Source organism: Panthera pardus, unplaced genomic scaffold (genome assembly GCF_024362965.1).
Source record: "Panthera pardus isolate Hobbes unplaced genomic scaffold, ASM2436296v1 HiC_scaffold_24, whole genome shotgun sequence".
NCBI lineage: Eukaryota > Metazoa > Chordata > Mammalia > Carnivora > Felidae > Panthera > Panthera pardus.
In genome coordinates this window covers 21,714,663-21,740,167 of record NW_026526810.1, presented here as the reverse complement: position 1 = coordinate 21,740,167, position 25,505 = coordinate 21,714,663, and the positions used below count along the sequence as shown (strand labels likewise).

General features: G+C 40.9%; 2 protein-coding genes across 4 annotated transcripts in view; one reads left to right on the top strand and one right to left on the bottom strand.

Annotated features, from left to right (window-relative positions):
- Positions 1 to 18,206, bottom strand: part of TMEM266 (transmembrane protein 266) — a 124,965-nt gene extending 106,759 nt beyond the window's left edge. Inside the window, exon 1 of the mRNA XM_053888818.1 lies at positions 18,127 to 18,206. The gene's annotated coding sequence lies outside the window, so the exon portion shown is untranslated. The remainder of the gene's footprint in view (positions 1 to 18,126) is intronic.
- The window catches only part of LOC109262564 (uncharacterized), a 93,841-nt gene continuing 86,181 nt past the window's right edge, over positions 17,846 to 25,505 (top strand). Inside the window, exons 1-3 of one of the 3 annotated variants that reach the window (XM_053888820.1) lie at positions 17,847 to 18,482; positions 20,966 to 21,027; positions 24,191 to 24,280. In XM_053888820.1, coding sequence (XP_053744795.1) covers positions 17,987 to 18,482; positions 20,966 to 21,027; positions 24,191 to 24,199 — 567 coding nt within the window. In that variant the 5' untranslated portion in view covers positions 17,847 to 17,986 and the 3' untranslated portion in view covers positions 24,200 to 24,280. Of the gene's footprint in view, positions 18,483 to 20,965; positions 21,028 to 24,187; positions 24,281 to 25,505 lie in introns of those variants that run through there. The other 2 variants (XM_053888819.1, XM_053888821.1) reach the window with 2 other exon arrangements.

Sequence of the window (25,505 nt, the reverse complement as noted above, 5' to 3'; positions counted from 1 at the left end):
AAACACTGTTGGGAGAGGCATTATTATAGTCATGTGGCTCTGGGGACATTTTCCTGAATCCATGTGGTGTTGTTAGCCACTTTTTCTCAGCTGTGCCATGGATTCTGGCCAGGATCACAGTAAGCAGATCTATGGAAGGGTGACTGTACAACTGGTAAGGTGCTAGAAGTTTTCATGTACATTCCCCATCTCACTGAATTTTCACAACAACTCTGCAAAGTATAGAGTTTTAGTCCCAATTCACAGATATTTACAGAACTCATGTTCAAAGAAGTTAAGAAGCTTGCCTAGGTCTACCTGTCAGTAAGTAGCTGACCTGGAATTAGAACCCAAGTCCATCTAACTCCACCACAAGGAGCCACAGCAACTTGGGAGTCTGGTCACTCCATTCCCTTCTCACTGGTTTCAGATGTTTTGTTCCAATATGGCTGGAACATCAAGTTCAGTGAGCCCAGGCACAGAGCAGTGGTGGAAGCAGTTTTTGCCTGCAAAATGGGCTTAATCTGCATAATGTGACTCCCAGGGTCTCGAATGAATGAATGAGAAATAAAAAGGAAGTTTGGGAACCTAGAATGTAATAGTCTGACATAAAACACATTATCTTCTTATTGGGATGGGAAGAATCAGAAAGAAACCAATACTGGAGTGCCTCATAGGTCAACTGAACTAAAGGTAAGGACAATGACTTGTCCATAGTCAATGGCAGGGCAGAAGAAAACTGGAGATATGTCTTCCTGTGACCTTTTGAGCTCTGTACACAAATGCCATGATAAGAATAACTTAGGTGGTAATTACAGTGATTATGGGTGGAGTAGCTCTTAAAAGAGAAACCTATCCCATGGAAAGCTACAAAGCGGTGAAGGCTCTGGGCCAGGAGACGGGTGGCCACACCAGCAGAGAACAGCAGGTGATGTGGCAACTAGCCCCATCTGTAGAGAACAGTACTGCTGGAGTGGTCTCAATTAGATGAAGACAGGAGAGCCCAATGGGCAGGTAGTTGTTCCCAGTTTGGAATGGTGCCCTGGGAGATCTTAACAGGGGACATCACTGTGTATCACTGCTGCCACCAGATAGGGTGGACTCTTGATCATTATCAAGTTTCTTTATGATAGAGTTCTTACAGTTACAAATTGGGGCCTACTTAATCTGTTGCTATAGTTGACTTATATTTGTTTAGCATAACCTAAGACTCATTCAAGCCTTGGCATCTTTTCCAACTTTAGGAGCTGCCTGTAGCAGGTTGAATAGTGTCCCTTCACCCCCAGCCCCCAACAAATTCATGTCTACTCAGAACCTCAGGACATGACTTTATTTAGAAATAGTTTATAATTAGTTAAAATGAGGTCATATTAGATTAGGGTGAGTCTTAAGTCCAATGATAAGTATCATAAGATACAGAAGAGGAGACGGCTATGTGAAGATAAAGGTAGAGACTGGGGGTGCCTGAGTGGCTCAGTTGGTTAAGTGTCAGACTTCAGCTCAGGTCATGATCTCACAGTTCGGGAGTTTGAGTCCCATGTCGAACTCTGTGCTAACAGCTCACAGCCTAGAGCCTGCTTTGGATACTGTGTCTCCCTCTCTCTCAGCCCCTTCCCTGCTCACACTCTCTCTCTCTCTCAAAAATAAACATTAAAAAAATTAAAAAAAAAAAAAAAAAAAGGTAGAGACTGGAGTGATGTGGCCATAAGCCAAGGAAGGCCTGGGGCTACCAGAAGAGGCAAGGAAGGATTCTCCCTTAGAGCCTTTGGTGGGGGGAGTGTGGCCCTGCCAACACCTGGATCTTGGACTTCTGGCCTCCAGAACCCTGAGGAAATGAATTTCTGTTCTTTTAAGCCACCTATTTTGTGGTGCTGTTACACCAGCCTTAGGAAACTAACACAGGAGCCAAGGTCATTCTTCCTAAAGGGACATGTTGAGGGGCTCTCCAGCCCCTAGCAGCCCCTTAGAGTAATCTAAGATTGTAATCTAGATTGCTTAGAGCAATGTAGAAAAATGTCTTCCAGATTTCAAATTGAGGGAGAAGTGTGATGTCTACTGAGGTAGCACAGAGGGCTCAATAACAGTATGATAGTCTCCGGAAGACCCAAAGGCTGTACATCAAAAGGTCTTGTTGTATGGTTTTAGCTGGCAAACGTACTGTGTCAGGATGTGGCCTCTAGTTTTGTCAATCTCAAGGTTGAGTCAACCTTTAGCATGATTAGCTAAATCTTGCTGATCAGATTTGCAAGAAATAAAAATTAGGTTGCAAATGTATTCATCTGTACATGTGTGAGAAAAAGAGAAAGCTTCTCTTGCACTATCCGAAATGCTCATGTGCATGACCAGGAGCCCAGAGTCAGCATACCTGGAAGCTGATCAGTGACTGTAAGCTGCATGAAATCAAAGCACGGAGGCAGAGTACCACCCAGCAAGCAAAGACAAGGGGACTCTATCCAGGCCGTGAAGAAGCCAGTGGCCCTCTATGTACCACAACAATGTATTTGTCTCCAGCACACAAAATTTAGGCCTGATAGTCTATGGCATTCACTACAAGTTTCTAGGTCTCTGGCTTCTTTTTATGTTCTGGGGCCAACTGCCCCACTTCTACCCACATAGCTTTTCTCTAAATAAGGTGTTAAATAATTAATTTTAAACTTGCCAAATTGTACTTATGTTCTGAACTTGCCTCCCTAAGACCACAAACCATGTCATCTTAACTAATGTACCAAGCTCTTCCAAATTCACATTTACAATTTGTTCATTCCTCTAATAACTAATACCACCTGTATGAATTTCCTATGGCTACTACAACAAATTACCACAAAGTTGGTGGCTTAAAAGAACAGAAATTTATTCTCATGGTTCTGGAGGCGAAAGGTCCAAAATCAGTGCCAGCAGAGCTGTGCTTCTCTCTGGGGGAGAATCTGTTCCTTCCTTCTTCCAGCTTTGGTCACTCCAGGTGTTCCTTGGCTTGAGGCCACATCACTCTAATCTGTCTCCGTGGTCCCACTGCCATGTCCTCCTCTTCTCTGTGTCTCATCTCTCTCTGCCTCTCTCTTATGAGGACACTTGTGATAGTATTTTTCAACCAACAATAATCCAGAATTATCTCCTCATTTCAAAGCCCTTCACTTAGCCACATCTTCAAAGACCCTTTTTCCAAGTAAGGTAACATTCATAGATTCCAGGGATTTGATGTGGATACCTTTTAGCATTTTAGGGCCTACTACACTACCATTTGTGGATTTTGAAGACTGGGACCTATCTGTCTTGATTTACCTTCAGTGTCTCATACACAAATGGATTGAATAAAGTAAAGCAATTTTATCTCCAAATTCTTTTTTTTTTAAGTTTATTTACTCTGAGGCGGGGAGGGGGGGAAGAGAAGGGAGAGGGAGAGGGAGGGAAAGGGAGGGAGGGAGGGAGGGAGGGCGAGAGAGAGAGAGAGAGAGAGAGAGAGAGAGAGGGAAAGAGAGAGAGAGAGAGAAAGAATCCCAACCAGGTTCCACACTGCCAATGAGAGCCAGATGTGGGGCTCCAACCCACAAACTGTGAGATCATGACCTGAGCCAAAATCAAGAGTTGGAGCTCAACTGATTGAGCTACCCAGGTGCCCTTATACAAATTCTAAGGCAACTCACTACCACTAAATCCTATCAACATCCCTCTAAAAGGTAATCTAGAACCTTTATACTCAAAGGTTTCTCAAGACAAGTCAACATGATTGGGTTTCATGTGTACGTGACTCAATGTGAATTATTTCTGACAATGAATCCATCTCTTTAGGTCAATCTGTCAGTACAAATGTAATCACAATCAGCATCAACTTTGACTATGATATCAGATATCTTACATTATTATCTTTTTCCCTACCTGTTCAAATCCTTTCTACCTTTCAAGGCCCAGCTAATGCCCCACCTTCCTAGGAACCTTCTATGACATTTTCTTACCCTCCACACCTCAAGATCCTATCTTCCTTTGAGTTTTTTCTGCCCTGCCTTGAGGAATCATTTCTGCCTGGGTCTTGGTAAACTCTTCCTGAGTGGAATTTTCTTTCTCAAATAAGACTCAATGCATATAATATATTGTTGGACTTTTGTTAAATAATTGTTGGTTAGTGAATGTAAAGGGAACTATTGATTGTTAGAGTACAGATTAGAGACCACAACAAATGGACTAACTGCTCTCTATTTAGAGCCAGAAAAAAACAAAAAAAACAAAAAAACAAACACCTATTTGCTTGGAGGGTCCAAGAGAAGACAGAATATTTGTTTTGGGTCAATTAACTTAGAAACTTAGGTGACTGTCTCTTGGAGGATGTATTTAACATTCAGCTAGAAGGGAAAGTTCTCTTACATAACTGGTAACTGGTAAGATAGTCAGGAAATGAGAAAAGTGATTTTCTAGCAAGAAGACTTTGGTGGGAACCACCATCTTCCAGTAATTTGCCAAAATGACCAACACAAAGAAAGGAGAGGAGAGGCACCTGCTATATGTTCTGTAGGCCTTTTAGAACACAAGGATGTCCCTTGTGGACACCAAGGGAACGGGCTGTGTTCAAAGAGGCACACACCACAAATGTTACTGTGGCAAAACTGGAAGAGTCTACAGTGTTAACCAGCATGCTGTTGGCATTATTGTAAACAAACAAGTTAAGGCCAAGATTCTTGCCAAGAGAAATAATGTACGACTTCAGCATATTAAGCACTCTAAGAGCCAAGATAGATTCTTGAGGCATGTGGAAGAATGATCAGAAAAAGAAAGAAACCAAACAAAGTTATTTGGGTTCAACTGAAGTGCCAGCATGCTCCAACCAGAGAAACACACTTTGTGAGAACCAGTGGAAAGGAGGCTGAGCAGCTGGAACCCATTCTCTGTGAATTCATGGCAGAAGTGTAAAAAAAAAAAAAAAAAAAAAAAAAAAAAAAAAAAAAAAGACTTCAGACCTTAAAAAAAGAAAAAAAGACGACCCTGGTGACTGGACTCACATCTTAACTACCAGCCATGATCTTCATGTTGCTAAATACAACCCTCAACCTCTCAGCCACCTTAGACACAAATAGACACAACTGATCACTCATTCCTCCTTCTTGAAATACTTTGTTCTCTGGTCTTTCAGGAGACCATACCATCTGGTTTGTCTCTCTCCTCACTGGATGTTTTTTTTCTCAGTTTTCATTCTGGGTCCTCATCATCGTCATCCTCCTCCTCTAAATGTTGACATACTCCAGGGTTCTTTACTCAGATCTTTTACCTTATCCATCTATCCTCTCTGCCAGGGCCTAGGTGAGCTCACTCAATCTCATGGCTTAAAATGTCATCCTCATGTGCTGTCTTCAAAATTTTTATCTCCAGCCCCATCGTTTCCCCTGAAATCCAGATTTGCATATCCAGGTGCCCGCTTGACACCTTCAGTTAGACATCTATTAAATGTAAAACTTAACACTGAAACACAACTCTTCATTTCCCCCACCTAAAATCTACTCCTTCTCCGTCTGTAACCTCAAAAAATGGCAACTTCATCCTTTCAGCTGCTCAGGCCCTAAACTCTGAAGTCCACCTTGAACCCTCTCTTTCTCTCCTACCCCACACCCAATCCATCAGCAAATCCTACCAGTTCTAGCTTCAAAATACATCCACAATCCAACCACTTGTCCCTGTTCCACTGAGAGCACACTGGAGAGCCACCATCATCTCTCACCTGGGATACCCAAATAGCCTCCTCATTGCTCTCCCTTTTCTTCTCCTACCCCTGCAGTCTACACCCATACAGCAGCCAAGTGTACCTTCTAAGACAAATTAAATCATGTCAGTCCTCTGCCCTCAACTATCCAAAGTTGTTCCATCAAATTTTAAATAGAATCCAAATTCTCACCATGGAATACAAGGCCCTACAAACTCCCTTTCCAGTTTTATTTCCTACTCCATTATCACAGCACTCTCCTTACACAGGCTTCAGCAGGTTATTAAACTGCACACATAATACCTTAAAATATAAAATATAGCATAAACAGGAAATTTGTGACATCAATAACATAAATTGTGTGTGTGGAGCTGTAACGGAGTAGAGTTTTTTTGTTTAATGGGTATTAAGTTTCAGTTTTGTGAGATGACAAGAGTTCTGGACATGGGCAGTATTGATGACAGCATAACAATGTGAATGTATTTAAGATCATTTAACTGTGCACTTCAAGACAGTTAAAATGGTAAATTTTGTTATGTGTGTTTTAAAAATGAAAAAATTTAAAAATCATGCATATTATGTCTCAAAGGAGAGGCACAAAAGGTGAATAATAACTATAGTAGGATGATAAATGATTTTTTTCTTATTGCTAAAAATGTTTCCAGTTTATGTATTGCTTATGTGTAACTTTTATGTATTAGTTCTATAATAAAAATACATAAAAAGCTGCATATAAAACTTACATCTAAAACTTACGCAACTTACACAAACACAGAAATAGACTCATATAGAGAGCAAACTGGTGGTTGCCAGAGGGGTGTGATGGTGGGAGAATAGGCAAAATAGATGAAGGAGGAAAAAAAATCCCGTTATATTTAGTATAGTATTTAATTACATAAAAATCTGGAAATAAACCATATGTGTCACTAGCTACAGACCCAAACCCCCCACTGAGTAACATCAATTTTAATGGACACATTTCCACAGGAACTGGACAGGAGGTCTTTAATCTAAATATAGGAGTGCTCAGATTTTCAAATGCAGACTGTGGATGCTATCTGACATAGGCCAATCATGCTATAGATGAAGGAGCTGTTGCAAAAACTCTGAACATCCCCATACTTTGTCATTTGATAATGTGGTGTCTTTTGACACAGACCAAGCTACAGAGCTGCCTACAGTGTATAATTAAGGGTTTCGGATGTACTCCTGCCAAATGCCATTCATCTATGCTTGACTCTTCCAACAACTATAACCGAAGTATAATTTGTAAAGCAAGATCACCGTGTGAATTATTTTGTCCTGCTGTTTTAAGGTACTGCACAGATCAGAGTAATTATTCTGGAATCCCTAAACCACAAAGCCTAATTCCATCATTTTATGGGAAAGGATGTCCAGACTCAGAAGAGGGAAGTGACTTGTCCAGAGTTACATTTTTAGTGTATGGAATGAATGGTGTATGAGCTGGACTCCAGAAATTCTGATGCCATAATCTGATGCTTCTCTTCAAAATGTAGAATGTTACCTTTGGAAAAGGAGAGTAACAAATAACAGTCTCAATGTGGTTACAGCTAGAAAAGGCTTTATTTCTAACTTTTGCCTGTAGGCTCCATAGCTTTCTGGTTATATTTTAAGAACTACCTAATTTCAGCAAGTAAGACTAATTTTCAGGTGTTAAAAAAAATTTTTTTTCTGAGGCAGATAGATTCTTGATAACCTGGTAAAATCTGAGTTGATCATGATACATTTGTAAAATATTTTGTTTAGAACCTTAAACTGTCTTTTTTGTAACATCTAACCACGTCTAACCAATCCTACAACAATCCTGAGATAAACAGGGCAAGTATAAGAACCCTGATGCTTACAGAAGAGATGAACCACAGGTTCTAGGGATAATGAGTAAAAGCCAATATGACTTGAGGTGGTATGAAAAGGGAAATGTACAATGGACTAGAAGTCAGGAAACCTAGGTTCTATGTTCTAGTTCTGCCACTAACCAGTAACTTGAGCTTTGGCAAGTCATTTGCCTTTCTGGGTCCAATTTCCTCATCTGTACAATGAGGATGCAGAATGTGTTAGCCAGGCCTGTAATAAACAAATACGTACACTGAATGGCTTAAACAACAGATACTTATTTTCTTACAGTTCTGGAAGGTAGAAATCCAAGATTGGGGTCCCAGCATGGTCAGGTTCTGGTGAGAACCCTCCTCCTGGTTTGCAGATGGCCACCTTATCACTGAGTTCTCAGATGGTGAAGAGAGTGAAAGAGAAATCTTTCTCTTTCCTTTAAGTTTATTTATTTTTCTTAGTCATTTCTATACCCAATGTGGGGCTCGAACTCAAGACCCTGAGATCAAGAGTCACATGCTCTTCCAACTGAGCCAGCCAGGAACCCCTCTCTTCCTCTTCTTAGAAAGCCATAGTACTATTGGATTAGGGACCCCTCCTTATGACCTCATGTAACCTTAAGTACCTCCTAAAGACCCTATCTCCAGTCATGTTGGGGGTTAGGGCTTCAACATACGCATTTCGGGGTGGGGGACACAATTCAGTCCATAATTATCTTTGGAGTTCCTTAAGCACAAGTCTAGAACACAGAAGATGTTCACAGTTGTCTGTGGAATGAGAAATTCTACCTTGCCTCCTTGATTTGAGAAATTGCATGAGGTGTATTTCTAGACTATTGGTTAGTGATCATCTTGAAGGTCTTCTATGTATGTCTTCCCTTAAAAATTTTTTTTAAGTTTCTTTATATATTGAGAGAGAGAGAGAGAGAGAGAGGAAAAGAGAGAGAGAGAGAGAGAGAGAGAGAGAGAGAGAGAGAGAGAGAGAGGATCCCCAGCCTAATTCAGGGTTCGATCTCACAAACTGAGATCAGAACCTGAGCCAAAATCAAGAGTCAGATGTTTAACTGACAAAGCTACCCAGGTGCCCCTATGTTTTCTCTTTTTAAAGGTAATTACAAGCCAAAGGTGATCTTGGGCCAAAGCAGGTCTCTCCCAAGGTTGAAGCCTTAATGCTCTTCAGAAAGTAGTAAATACATCTAACTGTTTAGCCCTTGGGTGTAACATGCAACTTGTGCTGCTGCATTTAGAAAAAACCATAATGGTGTCAACTGGAGGTGGGTTATATGGGCCTTCTTTTTTTTTTTTTTTTTAATGTTTATTTATTTGAGAGAGAGAGAGAGAGAGAGACAGAGTGCAAGCAGGGGAGGGGCAGAGAGAGAGGGAGACACAGAATCTGAAGCTGGCTCCAGGCTCTGAGCTGTCAGCACAGAGCCTGATGCGGGGCTCCAACTCACAAACTGTGAGATCATGACCTGAGCCGAAGTCGGCGAAGTCAGACGCTTAACTGACTGAGTCAAGCAGGCACCCCAAGTGGAGGTGGGTTCTAAATCAGAAGTCTACAGCTAAATTTTCTAACAACCATGAAGATTACTGAACAATTGTGGTCCTTCACCAAAGCACAAAGTACTTTGTTATTCCTAAGTCACCCCTGAAGCACCTGAACATGTTTAGAGCAGCTTTGGGATCAAAAACAGCCTCTTGGGGGCTCCTAGTGGGTTAAGCATCCTTACTCTTGACTTCCACTCAGGTCACGGTCTCAGGGTTGTGAGAGCCTGCTGGGCATGAAGACTGCTTAAGATTCTCTCCCTCCCCCTCTCCTTCTGTCCCTTTCCTGCTTGCACGTGCAAGCTCACTCTCTCAGAAAGAAAGAAAGAAAGAAAGAAAGAAAGAAAGAAAGAAAGAAAGAAAGAATCAGCTTCTGGTAGGGAGAACCAGCTTACCTCAGGTCAAATATGATTCCCTCCAATGGTGATCAACTCAAGAGTTCTCCAGTCATTATTTTTTGTTTAATATACTTATTGTCAAAAGTATAAAAGTATTTGGGGCACTTAAATACATTTTCAACAAAAATACCCCAAGGATGATTAGGATATTGCATTCGAGTTGTTGTATTCAGACCCAAGATCTTTTAGGAGTGTGACAGTCTGAATTTCTGTAATTACTTTATTGGTTTACTTCTTATTTATGATATAAGCCATAACTGCTTATACAGACAGTCCCCCAATTGTAATGGTTCAACCTATGATTTTTTGATTTCATGATGGTACAAAAGCAGTATACATTTAGTAGAAATTGTACTTCAAATTTTGAATTTGGATCTTTTCCCATGCTAGTGATATGCAGTACAGTATTTCCCCTGATGCTGGACAGCAGTAGCAAGAGGCAGCTACCTCCCAGTCAGCCACAGGCTGTCAGGGTAAACAACCGATACATTTACAACCATTCTGTTTTTCACTTTCAGTAGAGTATTCAATAAATTCAGCAGAGTATTCAGTATTCAATATTCAACACTTTATTATAGAATATGTTTTGCATTAGATGATCTTATGCTAATGTAAGTGTTCTAAGCATGTTTAAGGTAGGTTAGGCTAAGCTATGATGTCAGGTGTACTGGGTGTATTAAATGCATTTTCCATTTAACAATATTTTCAACTTATGATGGGGTTATGAACCAAAGATCTGTAGACACTAAATTTTCTCTATGTTAGTGATTTCAAACACAAATTTACCTTTCAAGCCTATTACAATCTTCATCTTCACTTGATCCAAACTGTCCGAGTTCTGATATTTTGTGAATTGGGAAGACACTGAGTTTTCTGGATTGATCCTATAGAGCAGTGGATCTCAAATGGGGATGATTTTTACCCTAGGGGACATTTGGCAATGTTCGGAGACATTTTTGATTATCATAACCGAGGAGGGGGCTGGTAGTACAACTGGCAGTAATGCTTATTTTGCTTGGGAGGGATGGCATGGGGAAAGAAAAAAGTCCCAAACACTTTATAAAAAAAAAAGAAAAAAGCTTCAAAGGTTGGTAGAATTTCAAATTCCTTTTAAAAATAAGCTACTCCCGGGGCACCTGGGTGGCTCAGTCGGTTAAGCGTCTGATTTCCACTCAGGTCATGATCTCACTACTCATGAGTTCGAGCCCCACATCGGGCTCTGTGCTAATAGCTTGGAGCCTGGAGCCTGCTTCAGATTCTGTGTCTCCTTCTCTCTCTGCCCCTTCCCCACTCACGCTCTGTCTCTCTCTGTCTCTCAAAAATAAATAAATGTAAAAAAAAAATAAAAAATAAGTTACTCCCTGTGCTCCCATTATTTTAGTGATTTCTATATATCCCTCATCATTCCAAAAAGGTTCTGAAGTGGTTAATTCTTCCTATGGTATTGACTCAGTTTTCCCATATAAAGCTTACATGGGCTGTAGGACTGATCAATACAAATTTCAGTTTAGAAAGAAAAATGGTTTTGGAAGGACCAAGAAAAACCATCATGTTTTGGCAGTTAGAAGATAGGAGTTAATTCCTACTATGCACATAGTGCTAAATGCTGAGAAGGGTATTTTTAAAAAGTATAAATCACAGCTGGTGTCCTTAAGTGATTTATAATTTGCCTGAAAGAGATAGGCTCAGTGCCCAAGGGAGGACATCTTCCATTACACACGGCCTGTGCTAAGGGCCTCCAGGTGGGCACAGCCCTTCTGGCTCTCCTTCCTCTGGCCAGGGAAGCAGGGGCAGAGCAGAAAGGGGTGAAGGTGGTCTTCAAGTGGGGACAGCATGGATAAAGTCTTAGAAGTGGGCACATATTGGGAAAGGCCGGGGGCAGTAACTAAACTTAATTACCTGCAGATACAAGGGAGTTTCTGAAGGTATCCAAATAAGAAGTTACAATGATCAAAGTTGGCAGTTACCAAGTGCTTTACTCTTTACCAGGCACATTCATTTAATCCTCTTCCTGACAGCCCTAATGACCTAGCTACTCTTCTTCCCATTTTATGGATAAAGAAACTGAGGATGCGGGGGGCAGCACAGCTTAAATAACTCACTAAAGTCACACAGTTAGCAAGTGCTAGAGCCAGGGTCCAAACGCTGGCCAGAGCCTATACTCGTAACCACTTCTCCAGACTGCCTCTTGCTAGACAGGAATGATGAGAGCAAAGACCAGATGCCTTAGGAGGGTGCTGCCAACAGAACACTTCAAGGAGTAGAAGAAGTCAACAGGGTCAGATGTTGCTGAGCCATCAGGAACGAAATCTGAGAATCGGCCATCGGATTTGTGATTAGGCAATCACGGGTGACCTTTAAGAGTTCCGTTTCAGTAGAGGGGTAGGAACAGGGGTTCCTTGTAGGACATCAAGGGAGGAGTGATAGCAGATAGAGCCCCCAGGGAAGAAACTGACAGTGAAAGGACATGGAGAGACAGGAGAGAAATGTCCAAGCTTTTCTTTTGAGATGATGTCCCCAAACAATAGAACACTTTATTTCAGGGACTATAGTATATTTCACCCTGTTCTTTTGTCTTGGAAGGGCAAAACTAACAAAGTTGAGTAGTCATGGTTAAAGGAGAATTAGCAAGTGTCACAGAAATTGTTCATTAAAAACACTGCATCAAACTGAGGTACAATACAACGATTTAACTGTTTGAAGGGACACCATTATGGGTGAAAGGTTACTTGACTTTATATACTGCATTGGCTGGACACAATGGCAGTTTCGTAACTAAGGTAGGAGACCGTGAGGGAATCACAGATGAAAGAACTCTTTTCAGATCTGTTTTGAGCCAAAAGAGAGCAGCGAAAATGAATGTGTATGTTCTGGCTTTAGACTGAAATCCAAAGAACAGCTGCCTGATCCCAGTCTGGACTTCCAAAACCCTGGCCTGCAAAGAGCAGAATACTTATTAAAATTCTTTGTTTTAATGAGCTGTGGGAACATGCATTATCAGCCCCTGTCCTAGCTACGGAGTAGTTTTTATGATAAACCAAAAGCAGTTTTAAGGAGGCAGCATTTTTTTTGAAGGGGAATTCTCTACTGGCAGGTAATTCAGGCTGCCTAGGGCAGCAATTAAAGTCACAGAGGAGGAGGAAAACAGGAGGAGAGGAGGAGGAGGAGCCAGAGTGTGAGGCCACCCTGTGGCTGAGGAGCAGTTTCACTGACATAAAGTCAGTGAAGTTCATAACCATGAACTTCCTCCAGCACCCCAGTGTACTAAATTCTAAAGGGTTCTAAGGCTGACTTATTCCCCCAAATGCCCATCATTGTGCTGGGGCCCAAGAACTACTGCAAACCACAGATGTATGAAAGGTAACCAGAAGTCTGGGACTGCTTGGGCCAAAAGAATCTCAGGCTGTGATGCTGTTGGTACATGCTTCCTGCCAAAACTCAGACACATGAGCTAAGTGCTTTGGCAATGAACTCTCACACTCTGGCTTAAATAGGAAAGACACCAACAGGTATTTAATCTTTAAAAAATGCAACAGGCTGATGCTGGTAATGCAGTGATTAATCTGCCTGTGTGAGTGTGTAGATTCTTCTTCCTTTGTAGTTAACTCAGGCCACTAGGAAAGTTGATGGAATCTGGTGTCTCCTTCTTTGGAAGTCTTCAAAAAACATTATGTATGCCAAATAGAGGGGAAACTACACAGGTCTCCTCTTCCTCTCTGGCCATCTCCCCCTGTACTTCCTGCTACCTTGTCACACATCCAACCCTCAGGCAACTTTCTTTCCATTTTCCTGAGTCTATCTGGGAGGTTCCTCTCTCCCAGACACCCACTTAAGAGTAAGATGAGATCTCTCCTGATTCTTCTCTACTTCCCTTGCTGTTCCCCACTGCTCACTACATGGAAGTGTAAGGGCTAACAGTAACAAGAAGAGTGGAAGGCTGGAAAGATTCAAGGATGCCACAGTGACTTGTCAGTTCTTTTCCTTAACATCAGGGTTCGGGAAGTAAACAAAATAGATAAAATCCCTGTGTTCTAGAGCCTTCATGCCCGGGGTGGGGGTGGGGGTGGGGGAGATGGGCAATAAATAAAATAACCAATTTATATGGTAAATTAGGGGGGGCTATGAATGAAAACAAAGCAGGGAGGAGAGCTAAGAATGCTCATTGGAGAGTGCTTCATTTTATTTTTTTTTATGATTTTATTTTATTTTTGAGAGAGAGACAGAGTGTGAGCTGGGGAGTGGCAGAGAGACAGGGAGACAGAATCTGAAGCAGGCTCCAGGCTCTGAGCTGTTGTCAGTGCAGAGCCTGTTGCAGGGCTTGAACTCACAGACTGTGAGATCATGACCTGAGCTGAAGTTGGAAGCCCAACCGACTGAGCCACCCAGGTGCCCCGAGTGCTTCATTTTAAAGGAGTAGTCAGATTTCAAGCAAAGCCAAACGTAGGTGAGGGAGTAAACCAATCAGATATCTGTGGGAAGGACATTCCAGGACAGGGAACCACTAATGCTAAGGCTCTGAGGTAGGGGGAACAGCAAGGTCAGTGTGGATGGGCACAGGCAGAGTGCTATTCATTCTGTATTCTGAAAAAGCCCTGAGTTTGAGCCACAGTGATCTGGGCTTGAACTTAGCTTGGCTCCTTAAATCTCCTGTACCTTGGACTCCCCTGTCTCCACACCTATACACAGTTAACCACAAAGGATAACTGTAAAGGGTTAAAGGAGATACAGAATGTAAATCTATCATAGGACACAGATCATGCCCAGTTCCTACCTACCACACATTAGTCCCTTGCCTCTTCTCCTGGTTACAGGGTTCCTTTCATCTAGCTCTCATTGTGGTTGAGCAAACATGTCTAGAACTATGCCATTCAAGGGTCTCTAGGAGTACAAAAAAGAAAAAAAAAACCAAAACCCTGCAAACCAGTATGCATCTATGTATATAGTACGGTTGGCAAACAGTAATATTTTAGTATCCACATTCAAAAATCTAGAATTCACACCTAACTATTAATGCTGACTATTGCTGAGGAGTAAGATTACTAAAGATTCTAATCATTTATCTTCTATCTTCTATATTTATGTAATGCTTGACATTTTACAATGAATACATACTACATTTGCAAGCAGAAATCACAATATAGGCTAGTGTTGATGCAGAAGAAGTGATTTCCTGGCCCTCTCCTATTGAGTAGCCACCATTCCATCTTGCTTACCCAAGCAAGGATGCCTGGTGTGACCTAACTTTAGGAACTCTTACACCTTCTATGTGGGGAAACTGGGTACAAATAAGGCCAAAGGGAGCTAGAGGGTTCACAGATCAGACCTGAACTACAGGTCTTATGGTGGGTGAAGGTCTTATGGTGGGTCTTATGGTGGGTGTGCCTGGCCAGCAACTGTGAACTCTGGTCCAGTTTGGAAACGGAATGGATTAACTTATGGATTGTGAACCATTTTCTTAATAAAATTAAAACTCTTAAAATGGCTGCCACCAAGGGGAGAAAAAGAGACTGATGAAAATAAAGTATCTTAAAAATAAGCTGTGAACTTCTTTTATGACTCAAGATTGTTGATCCTGAAAAAAATATCATTTTAAAGAATACTAAATTAAGAATACTATAACAAAAAACACATTTCACAACTAAGTAGTTTACAAGGTCAAAGAAAGACAAATAAGCCAGTTTCCAGTGTCTTACTCAATGATACATTAAAATGTGCATTACAATCAGTCATTGCAATGCATGCTAGCCATAGCTTGGCAAAATTTTAGTTGTTCTCCTCACCTCCAAAAAACCCCAAAAAGACACTTGGTGAGAGGAAAAAATAATGCTTAAGCATCCATAGTTGACCATACGGTTTTTCCTAGTTTAACTTTTTTTTAATGTTATTTATTTTTGGGAGAGACAGAGAGACTGACCATGAGTGGGGGAGGGGCAGAGAGAGAGGGAGACATAGAATCTGAAGTGGGCTCCAGTCTGTGAGCTGTCAGCACAAAGCCCGACACAAGGCTCAAACTCACCAACTGGGAGATCATGATCTGAGCTGAAGTCGGATGCTCAACTGACTGAGCTACCTAGGTGCCCCTTGGATGCTTTTTAATTATGAGATTTCTTACTGAAGAAGATAGTGATGCTCTACATAGGAAAATCCATTTCCTCTCCAGAAATCAAACAACACCTCTCTTTACTTTCTGCTGCTTCCCCAGTAACACCAGGACTCATCTTGAGTTTATCTGAAGCATAGACTGGAAATCCCCAGGGAGGGAAGACTCCATCTCAGCATTTCCATAAGCACTAGGGAATGTGCTCCTCCACAACCGAATGTTTTCCATGAGGCAAAATGGCTACACAAACTGCTTTACTGTCAACACAACACAGTATAATGAAAAAAGTAAGAATACGGTGTTCTAAAACCAGTCATATTGTCCAAGGAAGAAAATTTACAAGATAGTCTTATATTTCCTACCTAGTATCAGTCACCAATTTGTGATTACAAACTTGTAACTTCCATGGGATATCATTTTCAAATAATCCCTTATATTTACCTATACCTTTTTCACGACCATCTTAAATATGTGACCTGAATATAAAAGTTTGTAGCCCCATAGAGTGCTTTTTCCATTAATGCAACTATAGCAATTTCTAAGTCTATGGAGAACTACTAGGAATGTGTAGCAAAATCCAATATTTGCATTATAATAATGCGCTTGCAAAAAAATGATTAAGTAGACATCCATAGCTGAATGCACAGATACTAAGATTTTCAAATGAATAACTGCTCTGCTCTCGCAGAGACTGGATTATGGTCCGTGACTGGTATGGATTCCTTCACCCCATTAAGACACTCACATACAAGTGTGATAGGTAACGTTGTTCTTATGACTAGCAGTGAGACCAGAAGTCAGTGTGCAGGGTGGCAAGACTGGAGTGGGATGCAATAATGAAAAACATGAGTGACTCATTCTATCTGATGCATATACATTTTACAGATTTAAATCTGAAGGGAAACAACTTTTTGAACTTAACTGCTTGTTTGAGAGAGTTAAATGGAAGCATGTTTAAGACACCATTTTTTATAGGCTCAGTGCCACCTCAAAAAATTCCACAGACCCATTCTGAAACAACAGTTTCTCTTACTGGAAAGCTGCAAAGACTGATGTGGAATCTATGAAATGGAAAATCGGATCCAAGTATGTATGCTCATGCATAAGCTTGATCTAAATGCAAATGCAGATACAGCAGCAGCACCAGGGTTAAAGGTTCCTTCCAATACCCCTCCACCCCCAGCAATTACATGCTTTTGAGTGTGCACCTTTATCGTGGCTCTGTGTGACCTTGGGCAAGTTAGCTAACCTTTCTTAGTCTTAGCTTCTTCATCTTCAACATGCAGATAATAGGTTTGTTTTAAGGACCAAATGAGATCGTGCACAAACAGCCTTTAGCTCAGTACCTGGCACATATGAGCATTTAAGAATGTGTCCTCGTGATCAGATATGGCACACAGACTATATTTTACAAGCTATTAGTTCTACTGCCATATCCCAATGTCTTGTGATAACCATTTATATTCTACGCTTCTAGTTTTTACTATTCTTTTTACCACAGTGAAAACATATATCCCACTTTTCCGACTGATGCTTGAAGCAAGGTGACAAACTAAGAAATAGGTAACATACACACTAAAGAAATTTAGTCTTTAGGATATGATGTTATTAAGTATATGGAATATAAACAAATCATGTAATTTATAACATATGGAGCATCATATCAGAGGTTTTATTTTAAAAGAAACAAAAGCCAAGCAGTATTAAAGAAGATAGGAAGAACCAATATGGGCTTATCGCTAGGTATTAGTGACTGAAGCAAGGATTGGTGGGCTAAATTATGGAAGATTTCATGGGGTCTGACTTCCAACAGGTGGCAAGCTTTAGTCATCTTCAGATGCAAAACCTTAATGAGTTTGAGTATGCAAGTCTGGAGGGTTCTGTTCAAGGCCTCCTCTTGGCAACCAAGGGAAACAATTTTCGGGGTTTAAGCCTCCTTGGCAAGTTAGCAAGCAGGGAACTGTATGCCCTAGGTTGCACCTATCCCCTGAAGGGGATTCTGGCCTGACGGTGAAAACCCACCATCCTTTCCTGACAGCCCATCCTGCCGCTGTAGCGCCTCCAGACAAATGGGGGAAGCCCAGTAGGAAGTGGTCACGACCAACCAAGCCACAAATGCCCAGGGTGTGGGATTTCCACTTCAATACCACGCCTGAAAACCGAAAATAGGCGCCACTCATCCCATACTGCAATGGGATTCCCCCAGCAGCAATCCCCCCCCACCAACACACACCCCAGCTTGCATGTTTTATTAATAAATGCAAGATGGCACACGGAGGCAAAGAATGGGAGGTAAAACATCTGCAGCTGGACCCGAACCAGAGCAGTTTGCAAAAATAAATAAGGAGCATGTGACGAGAAGCAGATTCCCAGGCTGGCACTGAAGTCCTGGGTTGCCCCACGCACCCTCCTCTTGCTCCCCTGGCGAGCGGGGATGAAGGTCAGCGGTGAGATCCCAGCCCTCCCGGACACGCATCCTGCAAACCTCGACTGGCCCCTACCTCGGGCCCGGCCACAGGACCCGGACACCGAGGCGGGGAAGCCCCAGCCACGGCCAGCTTCGAGGACACATACCTGCTGCCTGGGCTCGGGATTCGCTTGGCTCTGCAGCGGTGCCGGCCGCAGCTCGCGCTCCCGGGGCTCCCCTGTCCGCCCCCCCGCCCCCTCGCGGCTCTGCCGCTCCCTGGGCTCCTCCGCCCACCGCGCTCGGGGGCGCGCGCGCGGTCTCGCTCCGGCGGCTTACCCGGGCCCGCGCCTGCGCCCTCGCCTCCCGCCGTCCGCGCGCGCGCCCCCGGCGGCTGCGGAGCGGCGGCGCGGCTGTCTAGGAAACAGCAGTCTCGGCGGGTCCGGCTGGCGGCTGCAGCCGGGCAGGGGGCGGGGGCTAGGCAGCCACCAGGGCCCGAACGCAGCGCGCCGGCGTCGTGGCGTGGGTGAGGGGGTCGCGCGGCCGAGTCGGGGGGCGGGGTGGGGGCGCGTGTGCATGTGTGGAGGAGAGGAGGGGGTAGCGAAAGGAAGATCTGAGCTGGAGGCGGGCGGGGCGCCTCGGGGAAGCAACAAGTGCGCTGGCCGGCAGGGCCCCGCCTGGGGGATTTCGTACGATCAAGCTAAGAAACCTCCTTTGGCTTTGGTGCAGCGCTTTGCAGTTTCCCGAGCTCTTTGCCGGTTTTTCGTTACATCCGCACATGGCACTTGGTGAGGGAGCGAATGGCAGGCATTACCCTCTACGTTTTGAGGCCACCCAGGGGAAAACCACCTCTTTCTGGCCAAGGTCGTAACAGAATCAGAAACCCCTGACCCTCCATGTGCTGTCTTGGAATAAAAATACCTAGCAGAAGCCTCATTTGATAGTCTCAGCCCAGGACCCTTGTAGGGCAGTGTTTCTCAACCTTTTTTTCCCTATCCATTATCGTCCTCTTAAGACATTTAGACATTTTGCTCACGAATCGCCGCACCCCCACATGAAATTCAAATATGATTGATAAACTGTATAGTTATTTACAGTTAAGTGTAGCTGAATCTTATACATATAGTAAGATTTCACCCCTTGGAGATGATACTGACCTCATTGAGTTCTAGGACCATAGTTCCTTGGTTAGCAGGTGGGTAAGTGGAGTAGGTGAGGATTCTGGATGCAACCACAGTTTTTCTCTGTAGGTTAAAAGAGTCCTCGCATATATATGCACGAGTCTAATGTCTGCAGGTGCCGTGAGCAGTGGAACATGGTCTCTATGGCAGCTTCTGGGATTCATAGCTTTTATTTGTAGTCTGTATCAACTCATGCTAAAAATACAGCCATTTTCCTATGGGGTCCTGACATTTTTGTTAAGATACTTGAAAAGTTTGGAAATCTTCCTTTCTAGGACACTTCAGTGTAGCCTTTGGCTCTGCAGACAACCTTATTTTCTGGATCTCCTACCTCTTCTGAAGCAGATTTTGGTTTTGTTTAGGCCCATTTGGCCTCCCAGGAGTGTTTTTGTCATTCTTGCTTCCTCCTCCTCTTCTGCTTTCCTAGCTAAAAGATGAAAATTGTGGAGTTGAAAGAGTAAAAACCTAGGTCAAGCAATTGCCCCCGGGGGCTGCATCATGCTCTTCTCAGACTCAGGAATGTCTGGGTAGGGTGTGAGTATCTAATTTGGCAAGCTGGGAATAGGTAAAATTTCTTCTTCAGGCCACCCCTCATCTGTGTTTCTTACCCTAATGGTGCAATTTCAGAGGGAAAAAAAGCCTTGGAGGTGATATTTGTAGAAGCTACCTGGGTTGCCAGAGAATTTTTCTTCTACATTTCCAGAAGAAAGAAATGTGGACTGGAAGGGAGAAAGTGGGGATGTGTCAAGAAATCTTGGGAGGATGGATGAAATGGGGGTGAGGGGAGTATAGTTTTCTGACGGGGTGGAAGCATTTTAATTACACTCAAAAAAAGGTGTAAAAAAAAAAAAAGCCTTAGCATAGTTGGCCAACATTGTTATCCACTCTAGTTTTCCCCCACTTAGTAGAACTTTAAAGATTTGATTAATACCGTTGAAAAGCACCCAGTTACAATGCTAGTTAAAAGAGTAGGACAAGTATTTTGAAATTTACAGACAAATTGGAACATCACTTTAGTTACCTGGAGTCTTTGTAGTCTAATACAATTTTTGGTTCCAGGTACAATGCTACTTCAAGGGAACTTTCTGTCTACAATGGCTGTTCATAAAGACAGAGAATGAGAAAACTATGTAGAAATTGCGTACTAACATCTTTTACCTGTGTCTTCTAAGTGTGATGCCCCAACTGCCCCCCCCCACCCCCCGTTTTTTGGTAATCTGAGTTTATGGAAAATGTAGGTGCAACCATTTTAGGTGGTAGTGTGAAGTCAAAAATCCCTGAACACCTATAATTTATCAGCTCTATGCTGACCCCTGGTGGTATCCTACTTCACAGCACATACTGCAAATTAAAATCTTCGCCCCTTTAGGTAAATTATACAGGGTGTTGAAAACAGAGATAGGTAGACAAGATGGCATTCTGCTTTCTCCAAACTTGTCCTGTTCTTGTTTTCAAATACCCCTAACACCCAGAGGAGGACTAGCCCTTGAGGCTGATCCGTTTAGAGGAACTGAACAGCTCTGGCAGGCCTCTTTAGCTTGTTCTTAAACTTGCCTACAAGAATCACTTGGGGACTCTTGTTTAAAATCAGATTCTGGAGCCTTACCTCAAATCCATTAAAATCTAATCTGCAGAAAGTGGCATGTGATTTTTATTTTTAACTGCCCTAACTGTTTAAACAGAACAGGTATGCTTCAGAAGACTAGGTAACTAAACCAGAGGGAATTTTGTGGGTGAGGGAGCTCCCCAGCCATAGGAAAATGGGGTTATCAAGCAGGAGTGGAAGAAATTAACTGGGTTTAAGCCTTGTATGTCACTTTCTTGCCAGATATACCCGGTTTTAATGTGGTTGTAATTGGCATAATATCCCATACCAAAATGTCTTTTGAGGTAAGTCCGATTTTCTTTAAGTTAAAAAGACTCTTTCAAGAGTACTAGAATCACATAATCAGAAAGTTTGTGCATGTATGCTGCTGTAAGATTATGAGAGGGCAGATTAGAGATTATGTTGATCTTGTGACTATCTGAAAAAAGATTGATATCAGGGTTAAAATTTGTTCTCTTGAGGTAGTTGCTTGTAAAAATGGAACATATAAATCTGATGCCACATGATTTGTGAAATTTAATACCAAGAGATCTTAAATTGTTAATGTTTATGTATCTGTTTTAAAACCTTTTTTAAATGTTGGTTTATGATGCTTCTTCATTTATTTGGAACACACAGGGAGAAGGCAATCTGAGTTAGTGAGAATCCTGAAAAATGCAATATATGTGACTTTATGTGATACTTTTTTAAACATTTAAGTATAGACAAATAAGTGCTAACAAAAGAGCTCTTAAAAAATCCTGCTGAGATAGCTTTAATGAATAAATATGATTGAATTAAAATCAGCAAAATTCATGTGCATACAGTCTTGTGTGGATAAAACACAAAGCATACTACCATACACGCAGTAGGTCTTCAATTAACATTCATATTAGGGGCGCCTGGGTGGCTCAGTTGGTTAAGTGTCCGACTTCGGCTCAGGTCATGATCTCACCGTTGGTGGGTTCGAGCCCCACATTGGGCTCTGTGCGACATATCAGAGCCTGGAGACTGCTTCAGATTCTATGTTTCCCTCTCTCTCTGCCCCTCCCCATCCTGTGCTCTGTCTTTCTCTCTCTGTGTCTCAAAACCAAATAAACATTAAAAAAATTAAAAATTCATATTAGAAAGGTTTTCTTACAAGTAGGTTAAATATAATTCAGCAAACCCATCTTCAAGGATAGTACCTTGATGGTAGATTTCACCTTGAACAGTGGGCGTTCAAAGAGTGGGGCAAAAAGGGCATCACCTTGGGTGTAGGCAGTAGTAATTCTCATTGTCCTTAGAAAATCTAAACTATCACAAACCTACTAAAAGTTTGTCTACTTCTTATTACTGGTAATTTTTATGTATCAGAAATTCTAAACAATGTCGGTGATAAAAATCTATCAGTCTAAGTTCTAAACAATTTCTCTAGTTAGTTTTAATAATGTATATATAAGCTGTAAGTTAGCACATTTTAATTACCATTTAATAACTATATTCTACATGGAAGTTAATTCACAGAACTCCCAGTTATATAGTTGGCCTTCAGTAAACATAGACTCATCTATATGGGTATTTCCCCAAGTAGATTCATAACAATTCAGGGTAATTCAGAGCTTTGGGCACAGTTCATGTCTACAACTCCTTTGGTCTATATCTCTCATTTAAATAATTATTAATAAACAGTGGTAGCACAGTGATTATAAGGATGAAGAAACAGAAACTGATTGCTTCAGTGTTGTTACTCTGTGTGACCAGTTAGAGTTTTCATTTGTATGGTAAACTCAAGAGTAAAACAAAGTGCAAACTTGATGGTGTAATATTTTGGGTTGGTAAGTACACATTTTAGTTCATATGTGAAATCATTCTTTTAAATAATTGAATCAGAGAATATTTTTAACTTTGAAATTTATTCTTTTTGTTAATGTTTGCTTTAAAACTAAAGAACAAATCAAGAGACTAGGAGGTGTAATGTTTTTATTTAGTATGTCAACAAACCAATATGTAGGTTTAAGTTTTTCCTTTTTTCAAAAACATTAATTCCATTACTTTTTTGGGGGTACTATAATACTTATATTGGCATAGACGTGGAGTTGAATAAAAGAATTTCATGATCTGTTTCTTTCCTGGATATTATTATTTGTTTCATTTCATGATCATTATTTGAAATAATTTTGTCACATAGGAGAGGAGGTCTTAAAGGCAAACCCCCTCTGTATGTCATGTTCTGAATATACCATTGGGCTAAAATGATCACAAAGTGGATGGTATTCAAATGAATTGAGCTTTACTATGAGCTTAATATTTGGAACTTTACTTGTTCTTCATGAGGAAACTGTTCTTTTGGTTACATAATTCATGTGCCAAAATGGAATATCAGTGTATATATATATTATATGTGTGTGTGTGTATAATGAATATATATGTATATAATGAATATGTATGTGTATATAATGAATATGTATATAAGGAAAATGATCCTATATTCCAACTATAGTAAGATTGGTCTATTTTAAAACTTAGCAAGCACATGACTGTGTTTATTGATGGAATCCTATTTTTCTTAAAACAGCCCCTATTAAGAAGGTATAGTTATAGATGAGAAAACTGAGGTACAAAGGGATTAAGTAACTTGCTCAAGATCACATAGCTAGTAGGTTCAGGAACCAAGATCCTGATTCAGAGACCCCAAGTTCAACCCCAGTGCCTCAAGTGACTCACATGTATACATCAAATTGTGCCTCAATGAGTTTTTGATGTTTTGAAGTTACAAAATTACACTATTAATAAAACTTTTGTGTTCATTATTTGTAGGACTACAGAAGGAGCATAAACTTCTTTGGGATTGTGCATTCCCAAAATTGGCTTGTTATAAAAACTTATGTTATTCATATATGCTACTTTTATATAATTAAGGTCTTGTGAGCCACTGCCTTTATCTTCTCAGTGCCATATAAAGTAAAGCCTTTTGGGGCATGGGAGTTTGAAAGAGGAAGACAGATGATACTGTATGCCACTTTCCTCCTTTTTCATGAAGGTTACTACCTTTTTGAAATGACAATTCTTATGAACTCTCTATGCATAATATTTTTTCTTGGTAGAGACATAATACAAAAAATAACTTTTATAATAAAAGAAATATAATTCCTTGCCATCCCCCAGAACTCCCTGCTTGAAAGGGCATTCCCCCATTCAACACCCTTTTAATAAAATTCTATTTCCCTCTTAACCCAACTTTTAGCCTTGTATTTAATAATGAATAGTTTTCCTGTGGCTTAAAAAAAAAAGTTGGTGAAGGAGGAGAAATTAAATATATTAACAAAGTAAAATTTCTGCTAGGGTATCACTAGGTAAAAGAAAGGCTCATATGAAATTGGTAAACAGATTCTACTTTCCTTCTCTTCATATGTTACTAAAATTGTTACGTAAAATATTTCCCATTTTTATGTTTCTTTATGGCTGCCATAATTTCTATCAAAGCAGAAGAAATAGAGGTGAACTATAAAGTGAGAGCCAGTTGCCTCTCTACTCTGCAATCTAGGAGGAAAAAAGTTTCACCCAAGGACAAATCAGGTAAGTATTTGTTAATTCTTTCTAATGTTTTGGAACCATACATACAGCCATGATTTGTCAACTGTAACCATAGATTATGGGTTTAAATTAAGAGACAATAAGGTAGACTCCACAGTATGGAAGTTCTGTAACTTTTAATTTATAGAAGCTGGAGTCTCATTTCAGAAGCCTGTACGTGTAGAATCCTGTTCAATTATGTATTAACTATAAAAGCATCACAGACAACAAAGTTCTGTAAACTGGCTAAATCTAAGTCTGGTCTTTGTGATTTAAAAATAATACGAGTAGAACTAAAGAAGGTTAAGAAAGTTTTGGAGAATAGGAGTCTGGAAAATAGTCCAAGTTGTTGAGCTTAGAAAACAAAGCCTAAGAGGTAATCATACTTTTCCAGCAGGTAAGATATTGTCATACTGAGAATGGTACCTGTCCTTTTCCCATCTCCTTAGGGGAAACACAGCAGGATAAATTTACATTAGAAAAATCAAAGATTTTGAAATTAAGATGTTTAAGATTAGAAGGATTTATGTTAGGAAATTGTAGAATCTGCTTTATAAAAGGTCTAAGTAGCCTGATCATCTGCCAAGAATAGCTTATACATCCATCTAATCCCCTTATACATCCATCTAATTTTATGATGCTATGGTTGATTTTGAAAAACACAGTGATTTATGTCTAAGGCAGTAGATAACATGGTATATTTCTAATGATAGAATATGTAAATTTATAGAACTTGACTTCAGGAGTATCATGGAAAGTTATAAAGTTATTTTATGAGCCCAGAAATAGTCATATATTTTATTCAGTTCCATTGTTGGCCATGTGACCATTATTAACATGTTTAATTTTTCTGTTTCATATATGAATATATATTAACACTGACAGAAATGGAATTATGGACTCTTAATGAATCATTTTTATCAAGACTCAAGAGAAGGATGGGAGGATAAATTTAAAGATGAGTGTGTTCAGGATTGTTGAGGACTGCTCTCTGAAATGTGCGATAAGGTGGCAATGTCAAACAATAAGTGGACCATGGTGGGATAATCTGAAAATGGCATTTGGGAACAAAGACAAGACTGTTCTCACTTCTTTCCATTGATTCCGAGAAAGAGGGGAAAGTAAGGACTAAATAGTTATATTGGAAAATGCACCTTGTGAGTTAAAGGAAAACCAGATTTTTATTAAAAATGAACTGCAGAGAAGTAAAAACTAAACTTAGGATAAA